The sequence below is a fragment of the Beta vulgaris genome, chromosome 8, assembly GCF_026745355.1.
Source record: "Beta vulgaris subsp. vulgaris cultivar EL10 chromosome 8, EL10.2, whole genome shotgun sequence".
In the NCBI taxonomy this organism is placed as follows: Eukaryota; Viridiplantae; Streptophyta; class Magnoliopsida; order Caryophyllales; family Amaranthaceae; genus Beta; species Beta vulgaris.
The window spans coordinates 8,168,325-8,182,014 of NC_079209.1; the positions used below are offsets into that span (position 1 = coordinate 8,168,325).

General features: G+C 34.8%; 1 protein-coding gene across 1 annotated transcript; it reads right to left on the reverse strand.

Moving 5' to 3' along the window:
• Positions 1-4,281: 4,281 nt before the first annotated feature.
• Positions 4,282-12,698, reverse strand: LOC104900930 (probable auxin efflux carrier component 1b). The gene is made up of 7 exons (XM_010688462.4): positions 11,984-12,698; positions 7,838-7,993; positions 7,027-7,225; positions 6,817-6,902; positions 5,087-5,244; positions 4,579-4,655; positions 4,282-4,357 (listed from the first exon to the last, which is right to left on the reverse strand). Exons 1-7 carry the CDS (start codon positions 12,696-12,698, stop codon positions 4,282-4,284), a joined length of 1,467 nt encoding a protein of 488 aa, XP_010686764.3.
• Positions 12,699-13,690: the final 992 nt, after the last annotated feature.

The following is a 13,690-nucleotide window of genomic DNA, read 5'->3' on the forward strand; positions in this document are numbered from 1 at the left end:
GTCACCTACTACAACATGGACAATTAATCTACAGCTATCACATAATCTTTCCATAATAACTTACGTGAATTAAAATCTGGACTTGCATAAATAGAAGAAATAACAAAATTTTGGTTTGAGTTGTTTAAATCCATTTAGTGGGGAAAGAAAAAACCTTTCGACCCAAAAGCCAAGGAGGTCTAGGAATTCGAAAACAAGATCTCATGAACAAAGCTTATATGGCTAAACTTGGCTGGAAACTTGCTCAGGGCCATCCAAACCTGGCACAGAAGTGCATAACATCAAGTACAAGTGGAAATGTCACAGCTTTTGCAAATGGGTCGCAGTTTGGAGAAGTATAGGGAAAGGATGAGAGTTGCTAGCTCAAAAAGCTCATGGTGTGTAGGAAATGGAGAGGGGCTTAGCATGTGGCATGATATTGGCTGAATATAGGAAAGTTACGGAGTTTTGTGCATGGCCCTCTGAGCTAGTGGAAGACCATTGCGGGTAAGGGACTTAGTGGTTTGATGGAAATTGGAATCTCTCTAGGATAAGTCTCTATCTTCCCACAAGGTATAGTAGACCGCATTCTTAGTCGACCCCGCCAGCTAAGGACGGTGGGAATGATACTCTTTGTCCTGATTTCCTATCGCATGAGGGATTCTCACTTTCCCTGGCCTACTTAATCCAGATTCCTGCACTCCTTACATTGATATTGAATGGGTTTGGAAAATAAACACAAGCCCAAAGATCCAATTCTTTTTCTGGCTTGCATGCCTTGACCGTTTACTCATAAAAAATCTACATACCAAGTTCTATCTCAACTGACTCATTTTGTCCCCGATGTGCTCATTCCGTGGAGATGTTGACCATATATTTAGTGGTGTAGAAATCAAGAGAAGTTTGGGAGCATATGTTTGTGATTCAACTAGGAAGTTCCGTGTTGGAATGGATCCAAGAGAACCTTAGATGCCAATCAATGTTTCGGATGGTCCTTGGTCCCATGTTATCCTTTCTTGCTTTATGAAATATGGTTAAGTAGGAATCACTGTGTGTTTAGACGGATACTCCAGCTCAAACGCTTGAAATTATTAACAAGGCTGTCAGTGCAGCCCTTTTCTACCTAAAAGCAAACGTGAGTATAAAAAAATCGAGTGATCCGTTTGTAGACTAAGTTAACCCACTGTTCCAGAGACTGGATGATGGTAAATGTAGATGCGTCTTTCCTTCAAGCCAACGTACCTAGTCGGATTGGGGGGGGGGGGTAGTGAGAGACCATAAGGGAAGGTGGGTTGTAGGTTTCCAAAAGCGCACCTTTGCATGTAATGCCTTGTTAGCAGAATTACTGGGAATTAGGGAAGGTTTGACTATAGCCAAGGAGAGAGGCGTTCAAAGTTTGGTCTTATTTTCGGACTGCAAAGTAGCCACCCAACTTGTAACCCATGGGATGACCATACTAACCATTTTGCGAGTGTTGTCAAAAATTGCAGGGAGTTGAGTAAGAGCTTTAAGGAAATCAAGATAATGCAACTGCAGAAGGGAGGTTAACAAAATAGCAGATGCTTTGGCAAAGAAGACGGAGGACTAGATGGGATCATTAATGTAACTAAGTTTCTCCCCACTCCCCTAGTTTTTGTATGGATGACTATCATGAGGATTGTATTGTAAGCTTGGACGAGACAATGATAAACTCTGATGTAATAGCTTAATTAATTAATTAAAGTCACCTATTTCACCAAAAAAAAAAAAAAATACATGGAAAAAATAACTTCATATGAAATATGACTTCCTATATACAACCAAACAAGGCCTTAATGTAGTATATGTATACTTAAAATATTCCCTTCGATTTTTTTTTAATTGTTACATTGTATTTTACTCAAAATTTTAAGCAATTTCATTTTTAAACTTTTTGGAGGATATATTGGACCCATTGAATATAAAATAAGAAAAAACAAAAAAATAAATTTTTTATTACTTTTGGTGGGCCAAGTAATCTAGATAATGAAAGTAAACAATGTAGCAACTAAGGTTGTTTATCGGTTGAGCCAAGCCCGAACTGTGCTCAGCTCGACTCGGAGTCTTGACCCGAGTTCTAATCTGAGCCAAGCTTTGACCGAGTCGAGCTGGAATTGTTCGTAAACAGGACAAGCTCATTATCACCCCTAACAACAACTAAAGAGATACAAGCATTTAAATATGCAAATTCAAATAGGTTATAACTACTAATACACCGTACCGCCTCCTTTCTCCTTCTTTTTCTCTCTTCTCTCTCCTCTCCCACAAAACCGTAATTTTCAGCCTAGGGCAACCACAACCCTTTTGGGTGGTGGTAAGTCCCTTTTCTCGTTTTATTATTACTTTTTTATGTTTATGTTTTCAATAAATTTCAGTCTCTCTCTGATGGAGAGTTTTTCTACCCATGATATTGGATTTTATCTCTCTCCATGTGAGAGTTTAGAGAATTTATCTTTGGGGTTTTGTGTAATTCAAGATGTTGATTTATTGATCGAAATTTGTGCGGAGTTGCAACAGATATCAAGACTTCGTTTACAATCACTTGAATTGAATCCAGTTCTATTTCAAAACTCCAAAAGATTTACAGGCCCCCTTGCAGAAGCCTCCATCAGATTGCAATGTGAAAGACAAGGGTTTTCAGAAGTGTTAGATCGACACATCAATGATCGTGATTTTATCATATTAGAATTGTATTTATTTCATTTTGATATGTATTTGTTTAGTTTTGACTTCTATTATAGATGTCGTATGACTTTGAATCAATGAATTAATGTTAATTTTTTCAAAAAAAAAGATACAAGCATTTAAAGAAAATGTAGCAATTAAGAAAAGAAGGAATACCACGTAATTTTGTGAAAGAAATTATGATGTACTGTTTAGAAAAAAATGAATATTATATCTCAACCAGTTGCGGCCTGCGAATCTTCATCGTGGCGGGTAAGAGGCCCCCACAGGCCGAACAAGCCCCAATTCCCCATAATATTGGATCCAAGATGCTTCCAAGTTTATTATATATATATATACATTCACAGGAATAATGTATCTTTATACATACTTTATACTGACTACTTTTTGTTTCAATTTAACCATTCTACAGATTTATGCTTAACCCGAATTATATTGACAATAGGAAATGGAGGTTGTATTCTTTTAGGCGTTTGCATTAATCATTTCACTCACATTTTCCCTCATCATATTTGTTAGCATTTATTGTAGGTTTTGTGCAAATTATTGATCGGATTATGAGTGGTAGTCTTTTTCTAACCCTTAAATTATTATAAAAAAAAATGCTTGTTATTGTAGAGCAACTCCAATGGTGAACATTAGGGACTTGCTAACAAATAAATATAAAGTTAAGCAATTAGCCCACCATTGGAGTAAGTAGCTGAAATTTCATTTGCTAGCCAATCTAGCTTAACAAAGCCAATTTGCTTGAGCTAAGGTTGTGGGCCCATGTGGGAATTTTGGTGAACAATTTTTATATTCTTCTCTATAAAAAAAACTATCTTACTTCAAGTGTGACCTACTCAAGCAACAAGTATATTGGCTAACCATTGTGGGAGTTTTGGCTTAAAGTTGAGTTAGCTAGAAAAATTTACGTGGGACTCTAAGCCAATTTCCATTTTGCTCTACCATTGGAGTTAAGTAGTTTGATCTATAATACATATTGGTTCATGTGTTCTTGAAATAAGTGAAAATAAAGTGACGAGAATAGAGCTAAGCGTTTATTGTACCTCTTTTTCTCAATGGCCAACAATTAATCTTGATCTATATATCATACAACAAGACTGACTACACTTACATTTCTGCTACTTCCTAATAAGTCCTAACCTTCATAGCCAGGGGGCACTGCAGTCAAAATTATGAGCTAGCAGCTAAGAATTTGCTATGCCGTGGCTATGGGGAAACATGCACCTTGTTAGCTTACATATATTGCACTCTAGTGAACTATTTGGCCAACCCTGTGCCCTAGGCGCGAACATTTTCGTTGCATTTGTTGTAATAGCAATGTTGAGTTTATGGTTCACACAATTCAATTCTTTTTGTACATTTAGTATTAGGTCTTCGATCCCTTGTGGTCTATTTTCTATCAATAACTTTGAAAATCCCATATGGATTATTACCTGTATCAGATCTATTCTTTTTTAAATTTCGATAGAATCGGTAAGTATCTTTTCTCTTGAGACGAAAGCCATTTGGAAGGTTCAAAAGCTTCACTTATACTCAAGTATCATGCATCCACATTTCTCAGACTGAAGCTTGTACTGGCTGCTGCTAGTCTCTTTATTTAATAATAAGCTTTAGTACCATAAAATAAACAAGTGTAATTGGTAAAGATATAAGCATTCCGAAGCCAACCCTGCATCAGAATTGTAATAAGCATGTTAGCTAGTAATATTCAATATGCCAAGTTACACGGACTCTGTTTTTCTTAGATTTTGTTTACAATGTTACAATGCATATGTTTTATCTCTACGAATCCAGCCCTTATTCTAACAAATCGACGATCAAGGAACAATTTCTCTTGGTCTTTTTTTTTTCTGTAAACATAAATTTGAAAGTTTAAATAAAGGAACATACGATGTGCCAATAATATCAGGATGAACGTTGTACTCTCGAGCATAGATAAAAGGGACAATTGCTAGTGGTAGAGCCCCCTAAAAATCAGATTAGACAAAGAAGTATTAGCATAATTCCATTTATATTCTATGAATCTAAAATCGTAGAGTTTTTTTTTCAACTTTTTTCTTCATTTTCTTGGTTTATACTAAGGGGTCGTTTGGTTCAATATATGAAATGAATAGGAAATGGATACAAATAGAGGAAGACAATGGTGACAAAAATAGTTACATTTATTGAGTGTTTGGTTCAAGCCAAGTAATAGAAATGAAGGGTAACGATTACCTTCAAGTAATGAATTTTGTTACTTGAGGGGAGGGTAAGGTAACAAAGTGGGGGAATCCATTACCATCAAGTAATGGTAAGGGATTGATGTGGGGTTAAACCAAACAAGAAGAAAGGAAATCGATAATTGATTCCGTTTCTTAAAACTCAAAAATAATGAACCAAACAACCCCCAAGAAAGTACCTGCACAATGGTAAGCTGAAGCATAGTCCCTTTGAACCCAACAACTAATGCAGTAGCAGCCATGGTTGCGGGGCCCACAATGAACTTCAATGCTGCAGCGACAAAAGCCGTAGCTCCTCCACCAGCAATTATCCTTGGCTGGGCAGCCATAAACAAACCTAACCAGTTGACATGTAGGGAGAAATGTTTACTTACACCAAGACCATGCGCTAAATTGAATGTTATTAGCCACATATTTAAGTTTAACTAGTTTCTTTTTATCCCACAAAACCCTAATTTTCAACCTAGGGGCTTACCACCATCCAAAAAAGCCACATATTTAAGTTTAATTAACTAGTTTCTTTTTATTCCACAAAACCCTAATTTTCAACCTAGGGACTACCACCACCCTTTTGGGCGGTGGTAATTCCTTTTTCTCCTTTTATTACTAGTTTTTTATGTTTATATTTCCAATAAATTTCAGTCTCTCTCTAATGGAGAGTTTTTCAATCCATATATTGGGTTATGTTTACCCATATATTGGGTTTTATCACTCTGATCTCCATGTGAGAGTTTAGAGAATTTGTTTTTGGGTTTTTGTGTAATTCAATATGTTAATTTGTTGATCGAAATTTGTGCGGAGTTGCAACAAATATCAAGACTTCGTTTACAATCACTTGAATTGAATCCGATTCTACATCAAAACTATAAAAGATCGATAGACTCCCTTGCAGAAGGCTGCATCAGACAGCAATGTGAAAAACAAGGATTTTCAGAAGTGTTTGATCGAATCAACGGTCGTGCATGGTTTTATCACATTAGAATTGTATTTATTTAATTTTGATATGTATTTGTTTAGTTTTAAAATCTATTGTAGATGTCGTATGACTTTGAATCAACGAATCAATGTTAATTTAGAAAAAATAGTTTTTTTGTCCGGGCGATGCCTTGGGTCAGTTACAATAAACAAATATGTTATTATTTTGCTAGTTTTTGTATTTTTTGTCCATAAAAAAATTGAAAAATTCACGTCACGACTTAATAAGTAAAAAAAGATTGAAAGGCTTGAGTTTGAAAATAATACCTTAAAAGAAATTGTGGTAGAAGAATATGACATCAAAATTCTCTTGTAAGTTAAGTATTTTTAGTTAATTATAATTATTACAAGATTTCATCATATTTTATTTGAAATATTAAACAACAAAGTCATAGTGTATTGATGGTTAAGCTCTTACTTTTCATTTCAAAGGTCACGTGTTTGATACCTTGCACTTACACATTTTTTTAAAAGTGGATAGTACACATAGACATAAAACATTTGCATTAGAAATTTGAGAAGAATGCCACGTGGTGGCACATAGACTTTCTTTCGCACGTCTTTTAATATATTTATATAGATTAGTAAATGGAATATTTGCATGTACATTAGAAGACTAACATAAACCTATGTCTCAAGCCCTGTTCTCCTCTACTTTTTTTTACTAATAAGATTCTGTAAAAATAAGTTTAATTAAGTACAAAAAAAAGTTTAGTTCAGCTCTAATAAGTTTGTTCAATAAAAATCAGCTTCAATCATTGATATAAGTTCAATTTAGTAATAACAAGTTCAGTTAAGTAAAAATAATTTGAATTCAACAAAATTTAGTTTATGGAAAAAGAACCTTATACTCCAATGAAGATTGATATAGACATCAAATGATCAAACACCCTCAGATAGAAAAAGAAGAAAATGAAAAAAAAAACTTGCTTACCAAGACTAAACATTGACATTCCAAGTCCTGCATCAGATAGAATTGTAATTGAATTCATTACAATTGTAGGCAATTTCACATGCCACCTACAAGAAATCAAAAACATTGGTATATTATGATATTCATCTTAATTACAATCATACATACATGCAAAGGCACACCAATTATTGTTAAAGAAAGGATGATTGCATGATGATTAAATTAATTCACCTGAATGAGATCAAGGACCAAGTAACTGTAATTATAATAGAGAAAAAGTTAGGGTTCTTGATGAGTTTCATCCAAACCATGATCAAGAGCACCCTGGTTGTTACACCAGAAGGAAGCATATCTGTAAATTTGGGTTCAATTTGAGTTTCAGGTTGCAGCTCAACCCTTGATCTCCAACTCAATTCCGACACATTAGAGCCTAGAATAAGAGTAATCCTAATCAGTGTGTAATCATTATTGATGCATTGATCAATATATAGCGTAGCAAGGGTTCAAATCTGATTTATAGTGAGCGCCAATGTCTAAAATTAGAAGTCACATATACTAATTTGAAATCGTCATAAAAAAGGTTGTTACTTTATGATAAGAGACGTTAAACTAGAATGCTAGATTGAATACGCATTACTTCTTTGGGATAGACCAGTTACTTGACGAAGAGGGGTTAGCAACACCTACACCTATTATAGAAGAATGTGGGTAAATGCATCTGTACTAATATATTAAAAGACGTTCTTAAGAACGTATATGTACCATGTGTCACCATCCCTGATTTAATAACATTTTATCCATGTCTTTCTCATATAGTAAAAAAAAGAAGATTGTTGACGTGATGAACCCACAACCTCAAGTATGAAAGAAAGAGATCTTACCATTACTCCACCACACCATTATTGTTTTTTCAATCAAATTAATGATGATATATGAATGGAAATTTTTGAAATCCATATAATGAATGAGATGAATTTTTTAAATGAGTATGAGATGACTTATTTAACTACTACTAAGCACTAAATTATAGTACAAAGAAAACCTGGGGCATGCCCGGGCCCATATACAAGTGCAAACCTCAAAACATTAAAAGAGCAAAGATCATCTTTGAGATACTTGGAGTGAAACAAGATAGCAAAATACCAAGGGGGAAATTCTCTGAAATTGTAAAGCAAATAGTGGTGCACAAGAGCACAATCTAGAGAACATTCAAGTTGCAAAAAAGCTAAGACAAAACAGAGAAGCCATTGATGTCAAGTCTAAAAAGAAAGGCAACTCAGGCAGAAAGAATTAATAGAGGAATGACTTAAATAGCCCCCCCTCCACCATAGATGCACTTACAAAGCATATGCAGGTTCCTTCAAATGCTCACATATGAAGATATTCAGGCCACTCAAAGCAGGTAAACTGAGGTATACACTAGTAACAACCAGTAGTGAATTAAAGATAAGCACAAAATTTAGAGAATGCAGTAGGTACTTTCACATATTCACTATGTAATAGAGGGAAGAAAACCCACTTTCATCACTGTGGACAACATTGTTCATATTAATGAAAAGTGGTTATACTTAAACCCTAACAAAAGAAGATTTTACGTCCTGCCAGCAAAAATTGATCATTATAGAGTTTGCATGTCAAAAAGATACAAAATAAAAGCAATGTTTGTGGGTGTAACTTCAAGGAACTTATTTAATGAAAACAACATTATGATATGATGGGAAGTTTGGCATATTTCCTTTGTGTTCACACAAAGGGAAAATAAAAGAAGCAAAAGCAGAGAAGCTGGGACACTTGAGACAAAGGCCATTCAAAATGTTACAAGATATGTTGCTCAGAATTATGTTACCAAGCATCTTGAGAAGATAGTCAGAAAGTAAATCCAAGGACATACTTATTTCGCAAGACAATGCAGGGCCACGTTTAACTAATGATGATGCAGAATTTTGAGATGCAACAAGAAAGGATGGATTCAATATTCACCTTAGTTTTCAACCATCAGTCCCTAGATTTCAATATCTAAGATAAAGCTCTATTTAAGGCTATTCAAAGTTTGCAATACCAAACATTCCCAAAAAATATTGATAAGTTAACACAAAAAGTGATTGAGGCAAATCAAAACTTTGACCCTAATCTTATTAGGTAGACATGGATTCAATTGTAAGATGTCATGCTTGAAGCTTTCAAGGTCCAAGGAGGAAATAACTGCAATATGCCACATGTGGGGAAGGCTAGATTGGAAAGGTTGCTTACTAAATGAGAATATTGAATTTGATCAACAAATTATTGATGAGGCTGTTGCACATCTAAATGTAGTAAACACTGATTTCTCTTACACAATGGAGAAAAACATGGAAGTAGATGCATAGTAGAAGAAGCAAGAATAGGGACTGTCTCTTATAACCACTTTTTGGAGAAGGTAAACGTAACATACAATATGTAAATTCCTTTTTGTTGAGATACTAATTTATATTCCTTCTCAAGTTAAATTTTTTTTTTTTTTGTTAGGTTAACTATAATGGTTAGAAGGTAATATTGTGTAATTATGTGATGGCAATCACAAGTTGAACTTCCTTTTGTGTGTGCTAAATTGTAACCTTTTACAAATCTTAATGGAAGTTTTATTTTGTCTACTAATTCCATTTCTTATTGGGACTTAATTGGAAATTAGGTATTGTCACAATCCAAATTTGATGCCTGCATATATTTTGAAACTCCCATCATGTAACAACTTTTTAGTCCATTAAAATAGGGTATTCACATAATGTTGTTGTTTGTTCCCTCAACATTAACAATGATGAATGTCTAGTGTACCATGCTTAGAAGCATAACCATCAACATAACGGAGGTAAGGTGTTAGAATGGAACAATTCAAGGATAAGAACAACAACTAATGTGTTGAGATGCATCATCATTTGGACATAAAACACGTAAGGACTCATTCGTTTCACACCCACACCCACAACAAATGACTTTCATAGGGACACCCAATTTAATACCTCTTCCTATGATCATTGAGGTCATAAAAGACAACACTTATAAGTACAACTCATCATTCATCAATGGCTCCCCCAATTCAATTCAATCAAAGGGACTGATAATTACATAAATTAGCCAACTTGAATGACCCACACAAATTACCCAACACAACAAAATTTCCCAATTTTAACAAGCCGCAAAAATTAGCTAACATCACAAAAATTAGCCAAATTGAACAAACGACACAAATTAGCCAGCACAACATAAATTCCCAATTTCAGCTAGCCACACAAATTAGCCAACATCACAGAAGTTTCGCAATTTGAACAACCCACATAAATTAGCACACAAAAAAATTTCCAATTTCAACAAGGCACACAAATTAGTCAAAGCCTCAGATTTTTGCAATTTCAACAAGCCATACAAATTAGCCAATATCACAGATTTTTCCAATTTCAACAATCTACATAAATTGGCCAATATGTATAGATGTCACATCACATTAGCCAACATCAAAATGAACAGGATTCATTAGTTCATTATGAACATCACACAATTTAGTATGAACATCAAATAATTCACATACAAGGAATGACATATCACAAAGCCAGATTCAGAAAAGTTTAAAAGGGAGAACATAAAGTTAGCTTGACCAGTCAAATATACAAAATCAGCGCATAGACGAATTGTTGAGGGACTCATTATTGGATGAGATAATCACACAAGCAATGATTTCCAGACCATCAGATGTTGAACCCTCATTATCCTCATAATCAACAGAACTGTCAGAACCCTCAAAACTGACAATAAATCCAAAACCCAGGATTTAAAGTGATGCTCATGACTTGATTCCATCCCACACCCTTGCTCTTTATCCTTCATAATTGAGTTGGACTCAACATTTTCACTACCACTCTTCTAGTCTTCCTTAAGTAGGAACACTTAAAGAAGAGGGATTGCATGCTCTTTGTGACCTTGACCTTAGGTTTTTTCCCTTTACATGCAGATCTATGATTTCTCCATTTAAATCCAGAATGCCTAACAGTAGGCCAACCCACAAACCACAATCTTCTTTGATATCCTCTTTTATGCTTTGAAATGCAACTACTAAAGCCGAACATCCCTGGGGATTCATATGCAGGGCAACTTCCCCACTTTCATATATCTTTGTAAAGTGAACAAACTTTTCTCAAATAACCCTGCACATAGATCTTAGCAAATTCTTCCTCTCTGGTTCTTTATCATCCTTAAGTGCCTTTCGTAGTGGCTCTAACTTCACTATTTTAATTTAATATTATAGAGGAGAAGGAGAAAGAAGGAGATGTGATAGGAAGAGAGAGAATATGGAGATCGTCGAGCATGCGAGATGAGAAGGAGAGAGATCTAGTGTTTCCACGTTGATTGAGGAATAAATTTGAAGGGAGAGGGTAATAAAGGGTTCTAATATTGAGGTAGTTGGGGGGGGGGGGAATTCAATCAGTTCATAAATTTGGATAGTTGTGGGTTGGGAATGATTTCTGACTAATGGTAGTTGGGGGTGGACGAATTAAGTATTTTGGTAGGAATCATTATTTGAGTTGATGAATGGGTGACTGAAATAATGTGGATTAGTTTTTTTTTAATCAAAATTTTAGATGAAATAGTAATGACATTGTTGTGATTTTGTTGATAAAAAGTTACTAAAACAAGCAAATTTTCAACTTGTTGCATTTTTTTTGTTACATCCCAAAATAGCAAATGTTGCACTTATTTTGTTATGGAGGAAATAATTAATTTAGTCATACTATCATAATAGTTTGTTTGATTTCTCTATGTACATTTACAAATTTGCAGTAATGAAACTGAATTGAATGTTATAGTAATTGCTAAATGGTAAAGGATTGTTCCACCTCATATTCATGCGCTCATTCATCTATAAAATAAATAATTTTCACTACTACTCAATACCACCTGCAAATGATTATAATCACGATTTAGATTTCTATGAAAAATTAATATGGATTTCGAAATGGATATATAAGCATTTGGTATAAGGCCTTCCTAATTTAGAGGCATAATTCATATAATCTCATCACTACTACCATGTTTTTGTTACCACATAACACATGAAGCAAAGTATTTCTCGCATCCAAATCAAAATATGCATCAAATGTACATTACAAAACATTAATCAAAAGTTGGAAGCAAACCTTTAGAAGCAATGAAGCATTACCTCTTTGATCTTGATCATGATTGTGATCGTGATTGTGATCGCCATCCTCCAGATTTACATTACCACGACCATTATGAACCTCATCAATCTCTTTGGAATCAGATGGACCAACAACATTAACAACACCAATGTCCCTCTCCTCATCAAACCCTAAATTATCAGCATTCCTAGAAGATTCATCAACACGACTACAAGTAGTAACAACTTCGGGCTCCGTATAAGTCCATGGAACAAGGAGTCTTGCTTTTCTATATTCATGCAGAAACAACAAGCCAGGTAACCAAAAAATGCATTGAACCACAGAAAGTTGCACCATCGTAGATTGGGAAAGCGATTCACCGTACATTCCTTGTAACAAAGGGATGCCAAAAAGAAGGGTGTTGGTAAGAGTTGATACGGCAAAAAGGGTAAGAAACCATTCAAAAGACCCTCTTGAACTTAGCTTACACCACAAAACCAAGATAACTATGATAGTAACCTTTTGTAGTGTATCTGCTGCAATAATGCGGTAATTCATGTCATAAGGATCATTGTTTAAGATGTACTTGATAGAAAAAAGTGGAGCGCAGAAAAGCATCACAAATCTGTTGATTCCTTCACATTCATTTGGGTTAAATATTTTCCACCATTTTACTGAGCTATAAGCTAAGATCACTACTACATAAAGTGGTATTACATGTGATAATACAGTATATATTTCATTCCAAGTAATCATCATCCTGACCTCTTGTTTTCTTCTGGATTATTAAGAGAAAAAGGTTTCTTAATGTGTTTTAAGTGAGAACATAGTTAAGACGTTAAGCATTGAAATTGATCTGAGGTCTAGAGAGTGAAAGAAAAGGCAATATTTAGGGGTAAAGTAGTTTCAATACTGTTTTATTTTGTTTTTTAACGGCAAAAAAATTAATACTAGCGGTGTATTTTTTTTTCTTTTTCCTCTCTTTATAGTAGGTGCATTTGCGTTATATATGGATCTCCTAAGAAAACGTCATGAACAAAAAGACATCCGCAGTTTTCTCCTAGATAAACAAGCAAATGACATAACACTAAATTTCATCGAGTCTAAACTCAAAACTATACTTTCCATGCGTTATGCATGTTTCGATTAGTGGGCTTGGGCCACAAAATTAATCGGATACTATTATTTTTTTAATTAGGAAAGATAATTGGTCCGAAAATCATACTATTAACATAATTCAAAACAATTAACGTTTAAGATAAATTGATTAATGTTCTTTTTTTCCAGTTTTCCATTTTTAGTTTTTTTTAGAACAAAACCCATGAAATTAGAAAAAAAAAGGCAAAATTGGTCTCAACACTCTGAACTATAGCTCGGGTGCACCCAACACCACCAACTATGACTTATAGCCTAAACGCCACCAACTACGGGGTGGGGTGCACTCTGTACCGCCAACTACGAGGTGGGGTGCAGTCTGTACCACCAACTACGAGGTGGGGTGCGGTCTGCACCATAAAAACCCAGCGTTTGCGACAACATTTTAGGCTTCCGTCCTCATTTATGGTATGTACGGAATGTACCCTATCGCATAGTTGGTGGTGTTTAGGCTGCTAGTCGTAGTTGGTGGTGTTGGGTGTACTCGAGCTATAGTTTAGGGTGTTGAGGCCAATTTTGCTGAAAATGGTTACCACTATCTGGTTTTGTCATTTTTTCAAAATCATCATGATTCGAATAGGTTTAAGTAAATC

Excerpts from the sequence above, each read along its gene's own strand:
- LOC104900930 (XM_010688462.4), bottom strand. The coding sequence starts at position 12,698 with ATGATTACTTGGAATGAAATATATACTGTATTATCACATGTAATACCA. Across the intron at positions 7,994-11,983 it reads TCATGATCAAGATCAAAGAG|ATTGTGCTCTTGTGCACCAC; the intron begins GTAATGCTTCAT and ends AATGTTCTCTAG. Across the intron at positions 5,245-6,816 it reads AATGTCAATGTTTAGTCTTG|GTTTGTTTATGGCTGCCCAG; the intron begins GTAAGCAAGTTT and ends TCAACTGGTTAG.